General features: G+C 42.1%; 1 protein-coding gene across 3 annotated transcripts; it reads right to left on the reverse strand.

Annotated features, from left to right (window-relative positions):
• Positions 1-1,473: 1,473 nt before the first annotated feature.
• rev1 (REV1 DNA directed polymerase) lies at positions 1,474-16,392 on the reverse strand. Of its 3 annotated transcripts, none has more exons than XM_040148478.1 (22): positions 15,719-16,392; positions 12,550-12,625; positions 11,752-11,884; positions 10,565-10,733; positions 9,901-10,440; positions 8,921-9,765; positions 8,335-8,433; positions 8,087-8,203; positions 7,809-7,935; positions 7,575-7,703; positions 7,323-7,477; positions 7,117-7,236; positions 6,789-7,009; positions 6,510-6,682; positions 6,163-6,392; positions 5,898-6,082; positions 5,523-5,807; positions 4,290-4,389; positions 3,970-4,175; positions 3,684-3,834; positions 3,477-3,579; positions 1,474-3,363 (listed from the first exon to the last, which is right to left on the reverse strand). In XM_040148478.1, the coding sequence occupies exons 2-22, from the start codon at positions 12,613-12,615 to the stop codon at positions 3,252-3,254; spliced, it is 4,266 nt and encodes a 1,421-aa protein (XP_040004412.1). In that variant the 5' UTR covers positions 12,616-12,625; positions 15,719-16,392; the 3' UTR covers positions 1,474-3,251. The 3 variants fall into 3 exon arrangements, with proteins under 3 accessions (XP_040004412.1, XP_040004413.1, XP_040004411.1); XM_040148479.1 differs by lacking the exon at positions 15,719-16,392 and adding an exon at positions 13,504-13,908 and having other exon boundaries at positions 5,898-6,073; XM_040148477.1 differs by lacking the exon at positions 15,719-16,392 and adding an exon at positions 13,504-13,907.
• Positions 16,393-16,420: the final 28 nt, after the last annotated feature.

Consider the following 16,420-nt stretch of genomic DNA (forward strand, 5'->3'; position numbering starts at 1 on the left):
AATTAAAACTCAAAGAAGAAGAAGAGCCTGTCTGATGCCTTTTATTTTCCTGTGGCTAAAGTTCATATTTATTTCCAGGCCCTCTCACTATACTCATATATTCTCATTTGTGTAAGTTAGCAAATCCATCCTTTTTTTTTTTTTTTTTTTTAACTAAACTGCCCTTGTAGCCCCCACAGCATATATCATAAATGTATGTTCCCGGATTGTACCAAGGGGTTCCCATCCCGTGCAGCTACAAAGCCGCCACTGGACCCGTGTGGCACAGCTTCGTGCCCTCGTCTGGCGGCACATTATTCTCAACTGGAGATCACTGCTTTCCCGCAGATACGCAGCCGCACAGAGACCGGACAGCGGCGGGATAAACCTGGAACCAGGTTCCAACTATTTAGCGTGGTGCTTGGATTTTATTTCTGGGTATTTGTTGATGTCCATAATAAATTATTATTATTATTATTATTATTATTATTATTATTATTATTTTAAATGCAGGGTCTTAGACCTGGCCTGGTAAATGACACGGTGGTCCTTTCAGACAGACCCACTGAATGAAGACTTGGCAGAAGGTATCAGGTTCTGGATTTCTCTTGTATGACATTTATTGTTGGTACTTTGACTTTTTGATGCAAGAACTATTTTTTTTAAAAGGCAGACTTTGGGAAACAAATCACCTTTTAGTAATTTTGTCAGTCAAATAGGTAAAATAGGCAGGCAGTGTTTATAAGTTTGAATTAAAGACATTTTCTTTTATAAAGTAAGCCCTGTTTTTTTTCTTATTTTGTCTTTTTCATAGCAGCAACTTGTATAGTATAGTTCACCTCTGCCTGAACTTTGCACACCCAAGAGTGGATGATATCTACCATGGCTTTCCCACTAATAACGCTCCACCGATGTCAGCAGTGGCTGTATCCACTGTCCAAGTCACCAGACTGCAGACATGATGAGGGGCCTGAGGATGGAACCCGTAGCCGTAGAAGAGTATTGCATATATTAAGATAATTGAGGGTACAAATACACTGAGGAAATCCAATCCTTACTTCTGGCAGATCCAGGGCCAGATGCTCATTTCTGGCTTTCAGTGGTGTGACTTTGTCGGTAAGGCACAAGGTGACGTGTTCTTTCAGAGGATCCCCCGAGACGAGGAAATCATAACAACCGTAATGGAAAGAAATGGGGAACTGGTGACGTTTTAAAGGCAAAGAGTGATCGCACAATATATTGATTTTATCTAAGTCTTTTCTGTATACTGAAGTTACTGGCCCTCACTGTCAGATCAGAGAGTCAGTGTCGAAGAAGATGGACAACCTTAATCTTTCAAAATTAGACATCCTTCACTATTTCCAGTTTGTAGTATACTACTATGAAAAAATCTCCATTTCCCCCTTTAAAGATAATAGTCAGAGCCAACGTTATCTTGATTGAACACCCTTCTACTAGACAGGTTGCAACTTTAAAAACTGACAAAGGCAAATCAATTAATACAGAGTTTACAGTTTATTACCAAGATTTAGAAAACTTACAAACAGGTTCACAGCTTCAGGTCTTCAGGCACTAGCCAGTTTAGAGACAACAAGACTGGCCAATTTTAGCTCCTGGCCATTCCCTTCTGTAAAGATATGACAGGTGAAGAGACGCAACATCTTAAAAAGTCCGTGGGGACTTGCACATCATGAATTACATTCATTTCAACAAGTTAAAAAAAACCATGACAGCTTGATTTGGTTTGCATATAGGGATACTGTTTCTAACAAACTTTTCAACCACACACGTCTTGCGCGGTGAGATCACAAGCAAGCCAGCCAACCGCATCTGCTGAGTACTTCTGATCACCATCATCACCATCATAACAGTTAACGTCACAGAAATACAATGATGTAGCCACAAGCCATACAAATGTATCCAGCATGTGAAGTACACAAGATGGTTTACACAGTTAAAAATCACACCTCCTGTTCCTATGCAAATCCAGCATTGCTTTAATATTCGGATTTATGAAACCAGTGAAAACACACTGGAAGATTTACTCCAAGTACAAAGGTTGTATGAAATATTACATTAACTTGAAAGGACGTCTCACTTGTTAGAGAAAAAAAAGAAATGCATAGGCTACTTATTGATTGCCATAACCCCAGTCAACATCCTCCGAAATCAGAGTGCTACTGAGAATCAACAGTTAACCTCATATGAAGTGCTTTGGCCAGCTTCTGATTTCCATGTTGGAACACATACAAACAATTAAAGAGTGAGAAGATTTACAAATCTCAAGACAGTTACTAAGAATTCACTACATGTAAACAATACAAGAGGTAAGCCCTCTACATACATCTTTTCTTTTAAAACTTTTAAACAAGGATCTTTAAAAACATTATTTACATATATTAACAGGGTTTGGCACTTTTTTGCAAGAGACAAGAAAAAAGGAACTACTGTATGCACATCCGCTTTTTTATGACACAGCAGTAGTAGATATTTCACAGGTCAGTATGAGTGGCTTGGAACACCAAAGAAACATTAATGAAAAATAAGATAATTAATTCCTATAAATGTCTGAGATTGATGTTTGAGGAGTGCTACAAAGACTAACCTATTCCAAAATCACTAAAGGATGCTGTGTTTAAACATCATTATTATGTTTACCATTGTCATTATTTTAAACCTAGACTGACTGAAGCACATGAATGAAAAAAAAGATTAACCTTAAAATGTCCCTGTATACCACTATTTAATCCTCAGACAAATAGGGAAAGTCAACTGCTATATCAGATGGAAAATAGAAATTTAAAATCTCTTCCAAGGCCTTAGACTTGCTTAGACTGGATGTATAGGAATTAGTGAAGAACTGCCTGCAAAAATCTTTACATAAAATTTCACGTTTGTATGGAGCTGAGTCTTGGCATTATTTCACAAAGAACTTCATATGAAAATTGATGAATTTTCAAAAAGCTGCTACAATTATCACTTTTCTGGGACTTGATCCTGCCCTTCAGTTTGTGCTACTTGTCCCTTAAAGAGCAAGCACAGAAAATATTGTGCTGCACATACTCTCATCAAATACTCCCAAGGGTCTTGTAACACTTTCTCCTATTGTGTGTCTGTGAAACCATTAACTAGCAGATGTAGCAGTGATGTCACGATTGAGAAGGAGGGAAATCATCATTTAGATGCCATTATTTGTATTGCAGGTGACCTTGTAAAAGAAGCGAAACAAAAAGTGGTAAAGGTAACACAGTGAAAACGGATTCCCTCAGTCTTCATGCTATCTTCAGGGTGCTACCATAAGCCTGTTGCACAACCACCTGCACGTTGTCTAGGATGAAGTCAAAAGCCATACTCCAAACAGACTCCAACGACTGTTGCATGAGCCTGCAAAAAAAAAAAAAAAAAAAAATCAATACACAACATAAGGAATAAATGAAAACAAAAAAGAAAAACAGGTGGGTAGAGGAATGGAGGGCGCTAAACTGTACAGTATTTACCTCTTCATATATTTTATAATCAAATCCAACTTCTCCAGATCTTTGTCCTCAATCAGATCAGTGCAGTATTTCACCACTTGCAGGATGTCCTCCTCCATGGGTTCTAACAAAAAGTAAGCAGTGATTTTTTTAAAAAAAATGCACTTCTGCTATCCCATAAATGACACAGGCAACTGCATGTGCTGGCACTGTTACAGAGATGTATACCTGTTATGGTGGTGACCCATTCTCGCAGGAGTGTTTTAATGTCCGTCAGGTCACAGGCTCCGGCTAATGCTGGAACCGGGCGACGGACGTATTTAGACAGAGACTCGGGGATGTCTGGTTTTGAGGAGGATGTGGAGGGACCATTTTCAGTCTGGGGAGGGAAAACGGATTCAAAAGTGGAAGAGATGAATAAAGTTCCAAACTACCATAAATAGTCTATCTTCACATACAGCCACCACACAAACAAGACCTTCATCTTCATGTCAGAAGCTGTGTTCAGGCTCACCTTTACTATGTTTATTGGTTCCAGTGATGTTATAAGAGGTGGCAGGGTTTTGGCCGGGCTGTTTGTTGTGTGACGCCTCTTCATAGGAGAAGATCCTTTTTTAACAGGACTCACTGCATTTTTTCTCTTGTAGCGCCGCTTCACACGACCGATGCCAATTCCTGCTCCTGACTGTTTTAGCTGCAACAGTGGATTCTTCTGCTCCACTGCAGGGAAACAAAGAGGAAAAAAATTAGGTGCACAGAATATGCATGCTGGTAATAGTAGGGGGAGCAAAAGGTATTATTATAACCTTATAACTAATTCACCCGGGGACTTACACATTTTTGACTGAGGCTGGACAGTTATGATGCGGTTATAGGCAGACTTCAGTTCTTCTTGGAGCTCTTTGGGAAGGGCAGCAAATACGTCTGGATCCACCTGCAGTCAAAGGATCCGGAGACCAAGTGAAGCTGAGTGTTTAGTCACAAACTATAAAATCAGCTTTGTATACTTTGTGGACTAATAGGTCTATTTGGAGACTATTTAATACAGCCAGCGCTCATAATTGTGACGCACATGTTTCCTTTATTTAGCATATCATGTGGGGACACTTTGGCTTCTATACTGTGTTTACTGAAGCCAAAGTGTGCCCACACGACCAAATTGGCATCTTTTTTCTGTTGTTTTCTTTATCCAGATTATGAAGTTGTTTAGAGCTTTATAAAGTCGGTTTTGGTACATTTTCAGTTAATTGCCCAACCCAAGATTAAAATGTATCTGCTTTTACATTTATTTTCAACAATTATAGAAAATAATTCTATACTAACATAATTTGCCAGGATACCCACAACTGGCAAGAGTGTAACTGGGATAATGCTAGTCTTCTTCTATGGGCCATCAGCAGATTCAGGGTAAAATCTAGGTTCATAACCAACTTAATTGTTCTGACAGGTTTACATTTTTCAGCAGAAACTTGGGATTCTGGGGGGGTTACAGATCATTCACAATGGCAATTTTCAAACTGTAAGCAGTTTAAGTAGTACAGTTTTTTGTCTATGGCTCCAGAGACTTCCACATTGAGGCATTAGAGTAGAAGGACATAGTTGGGGAAATATGGACATATATGGAGACCTATATATAGAGGATGAAAATAGTTACAGGTGAATGAACTAATGGGCTAAATAATCTACTCAAAAAAAAACAAAACCCATTCTATCATTGTCCTTTTTCCAATTGTTGCTGTCCAAATATAACTTGTCCCTGGTTTGCTTATTCCCTTTTCTGCAAATTGTGTCTTGTCCCTATATTAAAGTGTAAAATCAGATTTACAGTATGTTACACTCTGCAATCAATTTATTTGTTTGAAAAACATGTTTTCAAAACATGATTTATCTACCAAAGTTAAACATCTTTAATACAAGTAAAAGTTTCTGTGAGAAGTTAAAGTAATGAAACATAAAAACTTGAGTAATAAAAGGCTATTTGTGTTTCACTGTTCTTTTGTACTGTAAAGTTTTTTTTTTTACCAGTTAATATTCATAAAACTCAAATCTCAACCCCCTGATCCCTACCTGTGAGAAGTTTGGTAGTTCTAGTACAATTCCCGGACTGTCTGGCTGATTTGGAATCTGTAGAACCAACGTTCCTACAGGTGGAGTGTATATTGCAGGTCCAGAGGCAGGAGGACGAGGAGGTGAGGTTGAACATGACTTTAGAGAAGGAGGCTGTGGAAGAGGATCAGAAGGCTGTGGACTGGGTGAACGACGGTTGTTTGATCTCCCATCCCGATGAGTCCATGACTGCTCTACTTGTTCTCTCAGCTCTGGAGGCAGAGCCTCCAACACAGAACGATCCACCTTGGAAATCATAAAGAAACACAATTTGTTGAAACTGTATCCCTAATCCGCCCTCATTCTCTCAATCAGAAATATCCTTCAAGCCCTTACCTGTGAAGGGGAGGGGACTTCAATACTTAGGTTGAGATGTGCTCGAGAATGTTTCGGAGTTCGTTGGCATGCCGGCTGGTCTTTGCTTGTCCCTGGGACTGGCTCAGGAGGGGACAGAGGATGTGGATAGGAACCAGATAATTGGGCTGTGGTCTTTTCCTGATGTGCGCTGTTGTCTGCAACACCTATAAAATTGATCTCGAACTCAATTATTTCATAGACGACATCAGAGATACAAACTGAAACACAAAGACCTTAGGCGAACCTCTGTTGTGGGATTGGGGACTCAATCCCTGGCCTAGCAACATCTCTTTGATGGAGCGTGTTCGGTGGCCTGTTGAATCCTGGGGGACAGAGTGATTTCCCTCAAGGAGCTGAACCTGGATGCCAACTCCCCTCAGGTCCTGAACCTGCAACTTCATGGCATGGAACAGCTTGATGACTGCAGTGGCAATCAGCTGACCACTGTCAGTGGATTGAGCGAGCATCAAAGTCCTGGCAGCAAGAGACAGATAAAAATGAGTCTACAGAGACACAATGACATGGGTAAACAATGGAAAGAGGACATTATCAATCCCTCGTAACGTACAGGGATGACAGTCTCTTTCTTACCTGGCTAGATTATCACATATGCCATGACCACCATATTTAGCCGGTTCCAGTGGAGCTCCAACCTTGCGAACCATGACCTTAAGGGTAACTCTGCGACCCCGCAGCCCTGCTTCTTTTAAACGTTTTTGCACCTCCATGGACAAGTTAGTCAGGAAACACTCTGCCTCATCAGTCTGGTGAGTGACAGAACGAGAGTGTTAGAGAGAGACAGGTGCGAAATGCAGAGAAGATAAAAAAAAAAAAGAAAAGATGTCACAAGAGAAAGAACGTAGGTCTAACCTTTGCAAAGCGAATGTTGTAGTTCATCTCAGCCGAGACAGACTTTCTTTCCTTCTCGTAGCGGACAGGGCGGTCATCCAGGCCTCTGCAGAAACGGAACAGGGTTTGTCCGGTCCGGGGTCCAAACTTCTTCTGCAGCTGAGACAGAGACACCTGTTGGAGGTCCCCGCATGACCTCACACCCATAGCAGCCAACTTTCTTCCCATAACAGGCCCAACACCTAGTAAAAAAAAATTACATGAATCATTTAGTCAAATGTCCACCACACAAAAGCATAAAAGACTGCAGACTGATGGACATGACCAGCAGGTGGTGCTGTATATCTACCTGGTAAGCTGGTCACTGGCAGGTCCATGATAAAATCATCCACTTCTTCAGACTTTAAGAAGTACTGCCCATCTGGCTTGGCCTTCCGGGTCGCCAGCCGAGCCAACAGGATGTTGGACCCTAAACAGATGAGCAGTCAGTTTGAATTTGTAAACTACAAACACTGTCTTGATCTATTTTACAGCATAAGACAAACATAAACTCACCCATGCCCACTGAAGCACAGCATCCTGTTTTCTCCCAGATGTCTGCTCTGATAGCTTTGCCAAGATCTTCTGGGTTGATGCCCAACTCATCTAGCAGAGCAGAACCGTCTATCAACACTTCATCGCAGCTCAGAGCCTCAATGTCATGTGTGTAACTGCAAAGAACACATAAGTGAGAAGGTGTGCTTTAGCTCATTTTGGATGTAAACGACAGAAAAGTAGGTGAGAAATTGACCAGGGAGTTGTTCTTACCCAGCCAGAATCTCATACATCGTGAGAGCCACCTCTTTATAAGCCTCAAAATCATACGGGACAGATTGCAGCGAGGGACACAACTGTTTCGCTTTGCCAAAAAACATCCCGTTCCTCACGCCTGCCTGTCTGTGAGAGACACCTGATTTATTAACATTCGGCTTAGTACAAAATACAGATATCTGTGCTGTTTAAAATACAGGAGATGTACACAAGTGTGTGTTTATGACTTACCTAGCCTCATAACTGCACGATGCAATCTCTGCCATGGATAGAACAGAAGTATCCTGGTCCACTCCGCTGGCATGGAAGTCAGGAGTCTCTTGTGAAGGAGTTCTGTGTAGATCGTCGTCATTCCTGTCTGAGAGGCCGAACAAGGGTACACTTAGTCAAGCAGGTTACAATAAAGTAAAATATATACAGGAAAATGCAGGAAATACACTTAATCAGGCCTGTGACAGTCAAGGTCAGGACTCTCTAGGGCACAAACAGGTGGGGTATGACGGTCTTACCTGGTTGAGGATGAGTTTGTTTCCTCTGGTAGTACTGCTGCTCCAGCTGAGGGTTGGCCCCGGGTCTCACAGGCACTCTGCCCTGTCCACGGTTACTGGTCACAGCTACGGGCTTTCCTGCAAGAACACAACGAACTCAACCAGGAGCACTGACTGGATGAACGAGACTATTCTATGTAATAGGTGCCTGTGTTTGAACCAATGTTTCACTGACAGCACTCAATTTAAATACACAAAAGGGGCCTTGCCTTTGAGGTCCGGTCGATGTCGGATCCCCACAGATACAAAGAAACAGTCCATGTCCACGTGAAGAATACAAGCTCTAACACTTGTGGGTGCCGATGTACCTGACACAAAAAGAGATACTGGATCATCATTGGAGTTCTTTCCAAATCACAAAAACCCAATGCAGCATCTAATGGTGCCACACATATCCCAAGAAACCCAGTTGGACAGAAAGGGGCTACGCAAGTGTCATGAGTACACTGGGTACCTGACAAAATAGCTGGGGCACCGATATTGTAAATATTTGAGATGATAGAGAGAACAGTTATAAGTACTGATTTACTTACACCTGATGATACACCACATTTTTTAAAAGGTATTTAACACTTTGCCTTTATAGGACAGCTCACAGTAGAGCGACAGTACACATTTTGAGAAAGAGAGAACCAAGGTCTAAAGCTCAATTTGATCTGGTACGTTGTGATACGTACACATCATAGACCACTGAGCCACCATGACAACCTAATACACCGTTCCTTGGCAACAAGAACAAAAAGCAGCCTGAATTTTACATGAAAAGAGGCAACAAAGTGACCCTTCCTTTCCTACCTTGACTGTCTGAAGAGCGCAGGGCCACAGATTTCCTCAGTCGGTCTTTCCCAGGAAAGGAGGCCCCCCCTGCCACTTTTCGTTTGCTATGCAGTTCATTGACATATTCAGAGAAGCCGGCCCTCCATGTGGAGATCTGGTGTAAACGTGAGCGAGAGTAGAACTCAGAGATCAGATCACCTGTCTGTGCCAGCAGCTGTGCTGAAGACTTTGACAATGTTGATGAGTTTTCCGTGGGAGGATCAGGTTTGGCTGTTATGTCGGTTGTGTTGATTGAGGCAGTATCAGATGAAAAGGCATTGTGGTGACTTCCATTCAGTCGATTTGGAGAATGCGAAAGCAAGCGAGATAAAGGAGAAATTGGAGTCTTTTCAGGATTTGAATCAACCTGAGGGGACAGCTGGAGCTGCTTAGGGAGTGGGTGGGTTTCAGTGGCTTTTATAGCCTTCTGGTAGGTGGGTGGTGGAGGTTTAGGTCTCTGCTCGTTGGCTGCTTGTGAGCTGAAATGCTCCAGAAAGACAGGGGACTGGTCAGATCGCTTTGGAGGACTGTGGGGAAACTCATAAGGGTCAGGTTTGGTCTGACACTGTGCTGGAGGACTTGGACGCTGATCCTCTGGACTCTTAACTCTGCATTCAGGCAATTTGTTGTCAACAGAGGGTTCATCTGTAACAGGAGACAGGTCCTCTGGCTTTAAGGCACCATTAACAAGATGAGTGTGTCCATTGGTCAGGGGTGCTTCCTTCAACACCTGTGGGAAAAGATCTTGTTTGCCAAACTCTAGCACTTCTTTCATTTTTGAATGGCTCCTCATCACATCCAATGAGGTCTGCAATAATTCATTTCTGTGAGATAAAGAGATGATTGTGTGTGTTAATGTAACAAGATGTTTAAATTATGTGGGAAAACTATCTCTAATTTAAAAGAAACAAGAACAAAAGACAAATAATCGCTCCCTTTTATTAACTTCACATACTCACAATTTTAATCCCACTTCCTTGCAGCCACTGGGGCAGGTGTTGCAAGAAGAGTTGGTCTGACGTTGTGGTTGGCCGGCTCTCTGGTGCTGGAGATTACGATGAGGTGTTTGAAGAGTAGACTGCAGGGGCTGTGTGGGGCTTGGGTTAGACAGTGGGTGGGTGTGTAAAGGGCTTCTGTGCCTGGGATCTATATTCAGGTGACTGGATGCTAAGTGACTGGGTTGGGGATTAATGAAGCAAGCTGCAGGGCTGTGCTGGATGGACTGAGGTTGGATGTTGCCTTGGTAAACCTGATTGTGGCTGGGGTTAAGGTTGGCATTATTCTGGTAGCTGGATGAGGACTGCTCACGGGTGGGAACAGAGTGCTGGACGCTGCGCTGTGGCAGCTGAAGCTTTTGATGGACGCTAAGCTGCAGCGGCCCATGGCTCGGTCCAGCAATCTCTGAGGTCTGGCGCAGAGTCATGCCGGGGAAGAGTGGGCCTTTCTGTTTTGCGTACAGCTGGTACTGTAGGTAAGGCAAGAGACGCCCAGCCTTGACACTGTTTTAAACAAATGACAAATTTATCACTGAGATTTCCTGCTAATATTGTAAAATATAAATTGTATAAATAATTGTAAGTGAACCCATGAAATGTACACATAGTCGACTCCCACTGAACACACCTGTCTGTGATCCACCCTGGCCTGATAACCTTTTCCCCTTTTAGCTCCTGAATTTTGCTGTTGGGCAAGTTATTGGCAATGATGTGGGTGGTCTTGGAGCGAGAGTAATAGACGTGGAACTGGCCCCCATGCAGCATCATGAGTCTGCGTAGTTCATCTGCACTTGGTTCTGTTCACATACAGGTAACAAATAAAACAGTTGGACAGAAAAAGACAACCAGCAGCAGAAAGCACGATTCAATATAATTGCACCCATTATTTGTTATATAAGTCTGCACACCTGCGGCATCTAGACACACGTCATAATGGGCTGAAGCACGTTTACTCATCATCAGCACGTCCCGGTTACCGTACCTTCTATCTGTATGATTAGTCCAGTGTGAGCTTCACATATAAACTGACGTACAATAAATGACGTGGCTGGTGTATACTGCACCAAAGACGACCCCCCCCCCATTAACGTGATTTATTACATGGATCATTATTACATGGATGCTACCACATCAGACATTGGGCAGTTCCCCAAAGCATGATCACAATGGTAAAAGTGCATCAACTCATCTGAACAAGGTAGTCAAACACCTATTTATGGATCTGCACAAAACATCACAAACACAGGAAGCATATACATGAGTAAACGATAAAGTCAGTAAACACATTAACAGTATACTGAATGGCTGTGAAAGATTCCATACATAAGTAGAAAAATACATACATACTATCTGGTCTTTGCTCCTTAGAAACTAATCATTTCAATGACTTTTTCTGTTAATATCCAATTTATGAGGCAATTCGTGCATCCATGAAAATGAAAATTATCATTATAGTACCCTTAAAAGTATTAAAAACTTCAGCAATTTTAATAATAAGGTTCTGTAAAGCTAGAATTTTATTCCATATATTAAAAATTGAATATTTTTTTCAGGCTACCAAGTGAAGGGATAAAAATACAATTTAAAACACTGAAAAACAGAAAACAGAAACAGAAAAAAAACAGCATGCAGAATTCTTATTTTTCTTTTGGTACTCCTCTGGGAAATTCTTGGTGCACATTTACATTGTCACGCTGTCCTTCACAGTTTAAATGATACAGTGGCAATGTAAATGTTCGCCAAGAAAAAAATTATGAGGGCAAGAAGACATACAAAATAGAGATATGTAAAACTATGGACGTAGCATGGTGTTACCTGTGTATCCATTGACATAAATGGCTACTCCACTGAAGATGTTGGAGCATGTGCCTTCCTTCTGTTTTTCCCTGGGGGCGTCAAGTTTAAACTGCTCATCCAGCTTGGAGACTTTGGCAGCCATGTAGCCGCCCTGCACACATGAAGGAGAGCAGTGACAAAGGAAGGTGAATCACATTTAGATCATCCACTACATTTGCAGAATCCCAGAGCTGAAAATGTCACACACAGAATTTGAGCATATCATCATGTGTGAGGAAATCAAATATTACTGAAACATATGCAAATATTTTCGTGGTTTTCTAACACACTTAGTGAGCAAAGATTACAAACCTGAGTTCCTGTGTGCATTCTCCTTTACAGACTATACAGACCCTATCGGTGTGTATGACATTTAATGAATGGCTCATGTATACGTTGCTGTGTGCTTTGTGCGTGCGGCTTTAAAATACACAATTACACTGACGTGATTGTCTGCTTACTGTCTAATTACTGTCCAGCCTGTATGGTGATACTACTGTTATTACAGGATGGTGTGGTTTATATGCAACTCTTGCCACAGTAGCTGTAACATTTTGGCTGTCTAACCTTTATCCAATTAGACGACTAGTGATCGGCTTGCAGCCCTGTTATAATGAGAGGGCAGAGGGGGGAAACGGAATAGGGTGGTCCACTTACAGTTTGCAGTGAGAATATCTTTTTCGACCCACTGCCTCATTTTTACCCATGGCAACGTCTCCATACCGAGGTAAATTTATACCAACCATGGTTGGTTATGATGAGCTGAGCGATACTCACCCTTTCAGCCCAACCATTGTCACCAGTGGCATTGGCTCTCTTCTTTGCCCACCCATCTCGACTCATACTGAGCTCCCTGAAAGCAAGAGAATAATGAGGCCGGGCTCAGACACCAGACTGCACACAATTAGTGTTTAGTTTAGTCAGTAGTTAACTGAATAGGCTATTTATAAATGTTATTAGAGCAAAATGGACTAGTGTGTTTATGATGCAAACAAACGGCTTTTCATACATCCTGAAATGATGCTGGATGGCAACACAAATCAGATAAAGGTGTGGGAATTATTTTAATTACCAAGCTGTTGATAAAATATATGAAATAACATTGTAACATTGTTGAGAAGTCAACACTTCCTGAGAGGTGTTTTTTTGGTTTGTTTACAGAGCTCTCTCGGGCGCAAGCCAAAAGACACACACAAACTGTGACACTGTTCACGACTGATAATTATGGTTGTTACGTTATGAATTTATTTCCCCGGAGACGTGTCAGTTCAACATAAATGTTGTAATATTGGCTGTATGCCTTGGTGTGTGTGCGAGTGTGTGTGTGTGTGTGTGTGTGTGTGTGTGTGGGGGGGGTATTTGTGTCCGAAAGCATGCCAGGGCAGGTCCTCTGCCCCTGACAGGTAGCTAACGTTAGGTTACGACAGAGCCCCATGTGGCACTTTGTCACATCTTTCGTGCTAACATTAGCCCGGCTACACAGAGCAATGCCTAGCTAGTTAATCATGCATGTCGCTGCGCCACGGCACGACAGTAACATCATGTCAGTTTAAGCGAGCAAAAATAGGAGTAGAAGTGTGTTGCCTGCACTCTCTAACAATGCTGGCAGAATTAGCCACCAAACAATGGATGGGGTACGTGACTATGTAACTTCAGTGTGGTGTTAATCGCGGTTGTAAACAAACAACGGTCCCGAGCGATTGTTCGCTAACAGAAGTCACTTGGTGTTACCTTTTATCCTGTCAGACGGGGTTGTTAGCCACAGACTTCTCTCTGCAGATACTGGCCAGCACAAGCGTTGTGTGCGCGCACTGATTAGACGAGGTAAGACCAAAAGCAAAGCGAAATGAAAATCCTCCAGACACTTAGCTCGACCCCTTCAGCCTCGACCGGCTCCAGAGAACCCCTTTAGGTGAGCCGAGATCCCCTTATCTTGTCATGCTGCCACGCCATGTCTGCTCAACGTTTTCGCTCACCCTCCCAGCCCTTCTGCTCTCCATTTCTACCGCCTGATCTGGTCCCCCTTTGCTTTCTCCTCTCTCAGCGAGCACCAAATCCAGTAAAGCGAAACATAGCAGTTCCGGGGAAAAAAAAAAAAAATTTCAAAATAAAATCTTCTATGCTAAATGAACATTTTGTAGAGTATCGCGAGTGTGTTGAACTGGCTGTCACAAAAATCTGTAGGAGTATGTTGGGTTGTGTGGAAAACATGTAATTACATCCAACTGCTGTTAAATGTATACAGGGCCCCTCCTGCAGCTAAAGCGGGATTACCAATCGGACTAGGCAGGCAACTGTCCAGGGACGCCCAAAAGGTTTAATGCATAAACTTTGAGTCTACATAATTTGATTAACCGCACATTTGTTAGAAATTTGAACCACTGAAATACAATCATCAAGACTGCACTTCTGTCCTCTAGCTTTAAGACCTGAGTTATTTTAGTGCACATTGCCTCATTTGTTGTTAAAATAGTTTGTTTTTTTTCACACTGCTTCCATATTTTCTGTGTGTCGAGTAATTAACACACAGAGGAACCTCGGGCAAGGTAGAGTTACTCCATCACAGGAGGACTGTAGTGCTGCAACCAGCAATTATTTTCAGTATCAATACATCTGACAGTTACTTTCATGAGTCATCACCCAGGATAGTGGGAAAATGCTAATCCTTGCACTAAACCCAAGTTAATATTCCACGCGTGGAGTTAAAAACTCAAAGATGCAGAGTTTACTATCACAGAACACTGGGAAACTAGCAAATATTCCATTTGAAAAACTGGTACCAGAGAATTTCTGGTTTAAATTACTGAAACAATTGATCAGTGATCAAAATTGTTGCAAATTAATTTCTGTCAGTCGACTAGTCAGTTAATCGACTGATCACTTTAGCTTCTGATTGGTTGGCTTCTGGGTACTTGGGGATATAATGAGGTCATGTGCAAACAACATTTTTTTTTGTCCCAGCTTGGATAACCAAAAAAGTAAAACAGCTGTTACCTTTGTAATGAACTAAATACTGCTGATTCCAGAGGATAATATAGTTCTTGTGATGAAGAAATTGAGTCTAGACAACAGTTGTTCATACTGAGAGATTCTGAAAAGATTTTGAAGATTTGTTAGAGAAGCTCAGTGTCAGTAGCCTATAAACATTGGGGACATTTACATTTTTATTTGATTTCTCCGCAAACAATCCCAAATTTCAGTTAGCTGTGAATCTTTAAATTATTCAATTCAAATTCTTCAGTCACAAAATGAGATGTCTCCACAGAATGCTAATCTCGACAGCCTTCTTATGGATGGGGACACTTATCCTACTTCTATAAAAATAAAAAAATAAAAAATAAAAATACTACGAAATGCATCAGATATTTATCTTAATGTGGGATTTTGACCTTGTGATGTCCCAGAACAGTCAGTGAATGTCCTCTTCTGGATTAATTTTTGTTTCTTTCGTTCCTATATTTTCTCCTTTAAACGTCCATTTAATTTGTATAGAGGTGGATGTTGGAAACAACTTTTAATTTGTAGTACAAATATACATCATATGGTCATATATAATGATGTTGCTGATGATGATGGATAAAAGGACTTTGATGAATGGGAGACATAAATACTTTCAATAATAAAAGAAGTCTTTATAATTTCTGCTGTTGAAAAATACAAGTAAGACCTCATCATACTTAACTTTAACTGTTTCCATATTTATAATGTGTGTTCTTGTGTTTGAAATAGTGATGAATCAAAACAAACAAAAAAACACACCTTATGTCTTTGTACATACATTTTGGTCTGACACCATTCCCAACTCCCCAACTCCTGTTCTGTTTAAGAAAATCTGTATTTTACTTTCAAAAAACACACGATACGCTCAACTTCCGGCTTTCGTGTAGCTTCCTTTTAGCTAGCTTGATCCAGCTCATCCCCGGCTTCTTGTTTTTTTTTTTTTTACCTTCAAGTTGTGTTGTAATGCCGCCACTACGCGGTCGACCGAGTCCACGGCATCTGAATTGACTGTCCGACGAAGCTCGGTGCACTCTACCCACCCGCTCTTCGACACTTTCCCACCGGTTGTGCTCATCGGTTTAGACGCGGGCAAGTGAGCCTTCGGTGCGAAGCCGCCTGACGCCGAAGTGACCGATTGTTCACCGATGAAAATCTCCGCTTTCGGCCAGGAGCGCAGAGGGGCTTCATGCGCCCGCACTGCCCGCCAACACAGTCGATCAGAAGCAGGCTCGGATTTGTTTATTTATTTATTTTTTTGTCTGCCGTGTGTGCTTGTCTGGCTCCGAGCACGCGTGTCCTCAGACGGCCCGGAACACAGGCAGCCAGCGGCCGTGACGCAGAGACACTTGCCGAGCGAACGAGCCGGCGGCGAAGGCCTTGGACGTGGTGGCCCGCATCCGGCAACCTCCCACTCTGACAATAATACTCCTGCAGCCCACAGTCGGGGGGGAAAAAACATGAATACCAATAGCACATTTGAATCTGATGTGCGTTTTCACGTCAGTCGGCTGCTCAAATGAGTGGATTCAATTGTCGTGCAGTGCTAACAAGGTCACTGAGCCAGCACCAGAAAAAATAGTAGAGCCTTAGTTCACTGTCTCCTCAGTTGTTTCTTGTGGCTTGCGGGATCTGATTTGGACTCATTTGA

The sequence above is a fragment of the Xiphias gladius genome, chromosome 16 (genome assembly GCF_016859285.1).
Source record: "Xiphias gladius isolate SHS-SW01 ecotype Sanya breed wild chromosome 16, ASM1685928v1, whole genome shotgun sequence".
Lineage (NCBI taxonomy): Eukaryota > Metazoa > Chordata > Actinopteri > Istiophoriformes > Xiphiidae > Xiphias > Xiphias gladius.